The sequence below is a fragment of the Papaver somniferum genome, chromosome 7 (genome assembly GCF_003573695.1).
Source record: "Papaver somniferum cultivar HN1 chromosome 7, ASM357369v1, whole genome shotgun sequence".
NCBI classification, from domain to species: Eukaryota; Viridiplantae; Streptophyta; class Magnoliopsida; order Ranunculales; family Papaveraceae; genus Papaver; species Papaver somniferum.
Window position 1 is genome coordinate 25570699 of NC_039364.1, and position 6705 is coordinate 25577403.

The 6705-nt window shown below is 36.7% G+C and overlaps 1 protein-coding gene and 1 non-coding gene across 2 annotated transcripts; one reads left to right on the forward strand and one right to left on the reverse strand.

Moving 5' to 3' along the window:
• The first annotated feature begins 796 nt into the window (after window positions 1-796).
• LOC113300917 lies at window positions 797-1014 on the forward strand. The gene has a single exon (XR_003336015.1). It is a non-coding gene; the product is annotated as a small nucleolar RNA U3 (small nucleolar RNA).
• Window positions 1015-3058: 2044 nt separating this feature from the next.
• Window positions 3059-6420, reverse strand: LOC113294395. Its single transcript, XM_026542792.1, has 6 exons — window positions 5905-6420; window positions 5490-5747; window positions 4826-5368; window positions 4592-4682; window positions 4211-4530; window positions 3059-4099 (listed from the first exon to the last, which is right to left on the reverse strand). The coding sequence occupies exons 1-6, from the start codon at window positions 6418-6420 to the stop codon at window positions 3059-3061; spliced, it is 2769 nt and encodes a 922-aa protein (XP_026398577.1).
• Window positions 6421-6705: the final 285 nt, after the last annotated feature.

Sequence of the window (6705 nt, forward strand, 5' to 3'; positions counted from 1 at the left end):
GACGCACGATATCTCTTGTGGAGTGGTAGGCATATGGAAGATGCAAAAGGACGACAAAAAAGCTACGTGGATCAAAACCTATAGTTTTGATACGAAATGTATTAATCTTGAAGATATTGATATCAAATCCTTGTGCATAAGAAGTAAGAAGATTTATTTGAAATACAGGAAAGGATTGGCTTGTTACGATACACAGAGTCGAGAATTGATGGCCCCGGTATTCAGTAGAGTAGCCGATAATAATTTAGACGCCGTAGCCTACACAAAGAGTATTATTCGTCTGCGGGATGTAGTCGGGTCTTCTATAATGCGCTTATGTACCTCTTAGTTCTTAGTTTCTGATGTCGGAACTGCCCCATACTACATGTTTTAGGATGTCTTGCTATATCTGTGGAAAATTGAAATCTTGTGCTAAAATTACATGAAGTTATCATTAAACATTTTCATGAAGCTGGCTTACCCTACAAGTTGCTTGTTTGCTGCAAACGGAGGAACGATTACAGCCCCAATAAACTACAGTTGCTTCCAATTCTCCATCAGGTTCGATTTGATGTTCTGTGAATTATCCAATATGTGTATTGTTCATTCAGATTTCACAGGCGTGTATATGGTTTTCTCTGCCAACTTCTAAACTTGCTGATGCGAGTCTCGAATCTGCGACCTTCTAAACTTGTATATATGGTTCTTTCTCCCAAGGGGATTCAGAAGTATGACACTCATTTCATTTGTTAGTCCCACACCGATAACACTGAGAAATGGAGTATGGTTTATAGTGAGTGGAATCGGGAAACTGGACACGACCTTACTTGAACAGGATCTGTTCTATAGGCTCGTACCTCTGTATCCTTGAGTTCTAAGGAGACAGGAACCACAGTCTGGTTGATGAAACATGACTGCGCGGTCAGAGCGTGATTAATGGTCACAGGCCTATGATTGTAGGCCTTGTGGCTGTAGATGATCGTTCTCAGCTTGGCTTTGGCCTGCTGTGATGACCGTGCAGTTGTCTGACAGACTACAAAATCTTTTTGTTACTCTCAGCTGCTGAGACGTTCTAATTTCTAGTCTTGTATAGCGCACGATTTGTTTGTTTTTGCTTTAGTTTCTGATCTCGAAAGTAGCTCGCAACGGATCTGTGTGATGGAACCACTTGTAGCTTCTCAGGTGAAACAATGTCCATGGGACTCGATAGTTTCTCTCTAGCTACTACTCTCCTTGGCATCTCTTAATAAATGGGCGAAGGGGATAAAATGATCGGTTTTAAGGAGCTCATCGGAGAAGTAAGTGAACTGGTCGTTCTGAGATTGTCGGCTTGTGGTTGTGGAACTGACAGAAGAACTAAATAATAGCCTAAACTCGTCCGCAGGGGCGGAGCCAAGTTTTGAGAATTGGGTGGGCAAGCTATGAATTAGAATCGTGATTTAGGGGGAAGGAATTACGGAGCCATACCACTTACTTCGATACCGGATGACCTCAAAACCAGAATGCACACGCTTCTACGAGTATTTAAAATTAAACTGTTAGACTGAAACTGCCAGAGATTTCGTTTCTTTACAATCCACTGGACGTTGATTAGCGTGCAATAGTAAGTCATGGTTCATTTTTTTTTCTCATTTTCCCTACATTGATATTAACTTACGAAGAACTATGCAACTGTGGAACAATATTCTTAATAGGATTTAACCACTGGCACATCCATTACACTGCTATTCTTGTCCACGAAGAACATGTTTCTTAACTGAGCCCCATGTGGAGATACTATATATATCTGTGGATATCATTAAACCTGCCTGCGGAAAACCATCAATCTGATTGAACATCTGAAAAGAAGCAAATAAATTCAGTAAATCCTCATGCTGCAAGCACCAACATCAACGGGAACGCCTAAAATTAGAAATCAATTGGGACTGATTTTTTTAAGGGAGTTAATATCGATAACAAGATGCCGATGAGGCATAAAATTACAGTTGAACACAAAGAAATCATTGTTATAAAAAGGTATGAGGTTTGTCTCCATGATAGATAGGGCTATCAGACGGACAACGTTGATCGGGAGCCATCATCCGGCGGTGGGGAATTTCCAGATTGAGATTTTCAGTTGACGGCCAGGAAGCTTCGGGGTCTACGCGGGTGAACGAATATTTGGTTGGTGTGTTTATCCGCGTCATACAAAAGCCTTATCGGCCGACCAAAGGGAGGCCTTCTATAGGATGAGAAATATGCATCTGTCCGTCACAAAGTTTGTGCAGAGAAAATAAAATTGATTTTAATTTCATGAAATTGGGATTCATCTTCAAATAATCAATCAAACTATCACGAAATTCTTCCAACTACAATCAAATCAACATATTATCAGTTCAAAATTCACCTAATTATTTTTTTTTTATTTTTTTTTCTCTCTGAATCACATTATATTATTTGTAAAAAGAGTTATTGAAAAATTACAATCAAAAAGAAAACTCAAAACAGCCAACTACATAGGCTTTTTGTTAAACAAGATTAACATATTCTATAATACTCCACATTTGGTTGTTCTACTCTAGCCAGAAATCTAGGTCTTCCAACATATACTTGCCTTTGCCCTGGAGCCAATTTGGCCCCTTTTTTTGCTGCAGTGTCTGCGGCAAAGTTTGTTTCTCTGTAGTTGTGTAAGTATTGGATATTCTGAATCTATTTTATTGCCTTCTGCCATCTCATTCTCACAAACCAGGGCATCTTATTATTTTCAAATTCAGTTATGACTGTTTTGGAATCTGAAACCAGAATTACCTTCTGCATCCCCCATTTAACAGCCAGTTCCACTGCACTTATAACTGCATACACTTCTGCTATGTAATTTGTAGCAATGCCAATTCCTCCAGCTATAACTCCCAACACTTGACTCATATGATCTCTAATTACAACACCAAAACCAGCAAATCCTGGGTTTCCAATTGATGCACCATCACAGCAAAACATAATAAAGTCTGGACAAGGAGGATTCCAGTAGCAACTTTTTATGCATTGAAATTTGATTTTTCTTGGCTCAAGTTTGAAGAAAAGGATTACCTGATTATCAATGTCAGAGTTCCACTTGTTGCTTTTCATTCTGAGGCTTCCTTGATAGATTGTTTTTTTTGATTCTTGCCTTGAAACTTTGCAAATTTGGTTTTATCTGCTCAAACCACATCTTATTCTTCTGGAACCAAATCTCTTTTAAAATTGCACAAGCTGCAATAATCCAACACTCTTTGATGAAAGGACTTTTACTTTTTGAACTTCTCCACACTTCCTCCAAGGATTTTGGAATTTGAAAATTGAACACGGGACATATCCAATGCCAAATCTGCTTACTGAATTTACATTCCAATAAAAAATGTTGCATATTGTCTTGCTCTTCTTCACAAATACAACACCTGGAAGCTAATTCAAAACCCCTCTCAATCATTACAGAATCATCCACATACACCCCTTGTAAGATTTTCCATATGTTGCTTGCTATTGAAGGATGCAAAAATGAATTCCAAATCTTTTTATAGCATTGCAAAGGCTGTTCTTTGTTTCTTATTGAATTGATTGCAGAAGAAGTAGTGAAATTACCTTTGATGTCTTCTTTCCATACCAAGATATCCTCACCAACACCAATTTCAGGCAGAGTGTAATGTGCAATTATTGGTTTTAGCTCCTCAGGTACATTCCATTTTCCTTCTAGAATTAAATCTGATACCTTTAAGTTGATATGGTTCTTGACATATTCTGTAAGTCCAACCTCTTCAATTATAGGAGTATTACCAAGCCATGAATCATACCAGAAAGACATTTTCTGTCCATTTCCAAGGCACCATTTTATGTTTTCTTTCAGATGATTCCAAGCCCCTTTCAGTCCTGGACAAATAGATGACAGTTTCCAATTGCACTTCCATTGTTGCTTTTTGTCTTGAAATTTAGCCTTAATAAATAATGCCCATTCAGCTTCTGAATTAATGATTCTCCATAAAATCTTCATGAGCAGAGCTTTATTGAGAATTTTCAATCTTTGTAGACCAAGGCCACCTTCACTATAAGGAGAACACACCTTCTTCCATGAGAGGGTCTTAAATTTTCTGATATCACCATCTCCAGACTAAAGAAAATTTCTGATAATTTTTTCACAAATTTTTATAACAGATTTTGGCCATTGATAAATTGACATGCTATAAATTGGAACACTGCAAAGAACTGATTTAATCAGGACCAGTCTATCATTAAAATAAAGCAATTTGCCTTTCCATCTAGCTAACTTATTTTGCATCATCTCCACCATAGGCCAGACTGTAGCAATTTTAACTCTGCCAGCATGTAAGATGACTCCCAAGTATTTGTCAGGTAACTTACTTACTTCCATTTGCATCATTTCCTTAATTTGTATTACTCTTGCTGCTATTGTTCCATCCACAAACACTTTACTTTTGTTTTTGTTTATCACTTGACTTGAACTGTCTTGATAATCTTCTAATAGCTTCATCAAATTTTGAATACTCTTTTTAGCTCCATTGCAGAAAATAAAAACATCATCTGCAAAAAAACATATGAGAAGAATGTATTCCATTTCTTATCACCATTGGATTAATCTTACCCTCCATTACCAACTTTGTGATATTCCTACTAAGTACATCCTCCATCAAAACAAAAAGTAATGGAGATAGAGGTCTCGTTGCCTTAACCCTCTACCCACCGGAAAGAAACCATTTGGCCCTCAATTTATCATGACAGAGATTCTTGCAGACTGAAAAAGAATGCCAAGCCATTTACACCAAGTATCTGAGAATCCATATTTCTTTAGAACTTGAAAAAGAAATCTCCAGCTCACAGAATCATAAGCTTGAGATATGTCCAGTTTGAGACCAATATTTCCATTTCTTCTTTTCTTTTTCATTTCATTAACCATTTCAGAGGCTAAGATAATTTGATCTTGTATATTTCTTCCTTTGATATATGGAGCTTGCTGAGGAGAAACTAGCTTATGCATGAGACCTGACATTCTTGATGCAATAATTTTAGTAAAATTTTTGAAGCTGACATTGCTTAGACCAATTGACCTATATTGCTGAGGAGATCTTGCACCTTCAACTTTTGGAAGCAACACCAGGAAATTAAAGTTTAAACCCTTTGGAATAAATTTTCTTTTCCAACAAAATTGGACAGCATTGACCACATCATCTTGAATTATCATCCAACAAGCCCTGTAAAAGCTGCCTGAAAAGCCATCTGGACCTGGAGAGCTGTCTGGATCCATTTTAAATACAATTTGTTTAATTTTTTCCATGGATGGAATTGCATCCAACATTTCTTGATCTTCAGCTGTTATTAAACTTGGAATTACATCAAGCAATGCTTCTGAAATATTCACTTCCTTGAATTTGAATTTTTCTTCAAAAAAAATTAATAAGCACTTCTGCAATTTTACCTTGGTCTGTAATAATTTCATTGTTACTATTTTCCAATTCACAGATTGAGTTTCTTGCTTGTCTTACCTTGAGCTTGGTATGAAAGAAATTAGTGTTAGCTGATCCTTCTTTAACCCATTTGGTTCTAGCTTTAAACTTGAGCATTGTACTCAACTGCACTTCTTTTGAATTTAACTTATTTCCAGCTGTTACTAAGTTTTCCAATAACTCCTCATTAAATGGATTGTCATCAGATAACTTCATTGCGTCTTGAACTTCTTTTGTAGCTTCCTTAATTTGTTCATTTACATTTCCAAACACTTTCCAGTTCCATTCTACTAACACCTTTTTTAAACTTTTTTAGCTTACTCTAGAACACAAAAGCTGGATCCCCTTCTACCTTTTCAGACCAACACTTACTAACAACTTCCATAAAGTTTGGATGCTCAATCCAAATTTTTTGGAACTTTTGTGGGACATTTTTTGGTTTCGGACAGCTTACACAACCACCTAAAAGAGGGGAGTGATCAGAAGCTATCCTCAAACCAACTTTATAACTCCAACTTGTATACTTTTGAACCCACAAATTGTTTATTACTTCCCTGTCAAGATTGCATAAGATTCTTTTAGCACCATGTTGACAGTTAGACCAACTATACTCGCAACCAGATTTCGAAGCTTGCTGAATTTCACATTTGTCAAGACAATTATTGAACTCAAGCATATTTCTTGTATTAAGAGCTCTTCCACCAGATTTTTCTTCTGATGTTAGGAATGTATTAAAATCACCAATAGCCAACCAAAGAAGTTTTAAATCACTTATTACCTCCATCTCAGACCATAAATTTCTTCTTTGCACTGCACCAACATGAGCATGTACTCCAGATATTAAATTACCTCCAATATTGACTGTGATCATTTGAGATGACATTGAAACCACGGTTGGCGTAGGAAGATTGTTATTCCAAAATAACCAAATGTTCCCTTTCTTATTTAACAGTGAATTATGAATTACCATGTTTTGCATCCCAGGTAAATTCAACTTATTCAAAATGTTGCATTGCAACTTATTTTAGGCTCTGCTATAAACATGCTGAAGGTTGAAATTGATTTATTAAAGACCTTAATTTCTCTTGAGCCCTAGGTCTTCTCAGCCCCTGAGATTCCAAAAGAAAACTCTCATTGTAAAGGTTGGAGGTCCCTAGTACCCCTTTTCCTTAGATTCTTTCTAAGATTATATTTGTTGTTTACTTGCTGAGATTTTACCTTAGCTGGAGCTTCCTTTTATGTCATTACTGGAGTT

Bases quoted from the DNA above. Each gene is read 5' to 3' on its own strand.
- LOC113294395 (XM_026542792.1), bottom strand. From the start codon at position 6,420: ATGGTAATTCATAATTCACTGTTAAATAAGAAAGGGAACATTTGGTTA. The intron at 4,683-4,825 runs GTGAGCTGGAGA...TCCGGTGGGTAG, and splicing joins TATCTCAAGCTTATGATTCT to AGGGTTAAGGCAACGAGACC. The intron at 4,531-4,591 runs GTAAGATTAATC...GTTTTTTTGCAG, and splicing joins CACAAAGTTGGTAATGGAGG to ATGATGTTTTTATTTTCTGC.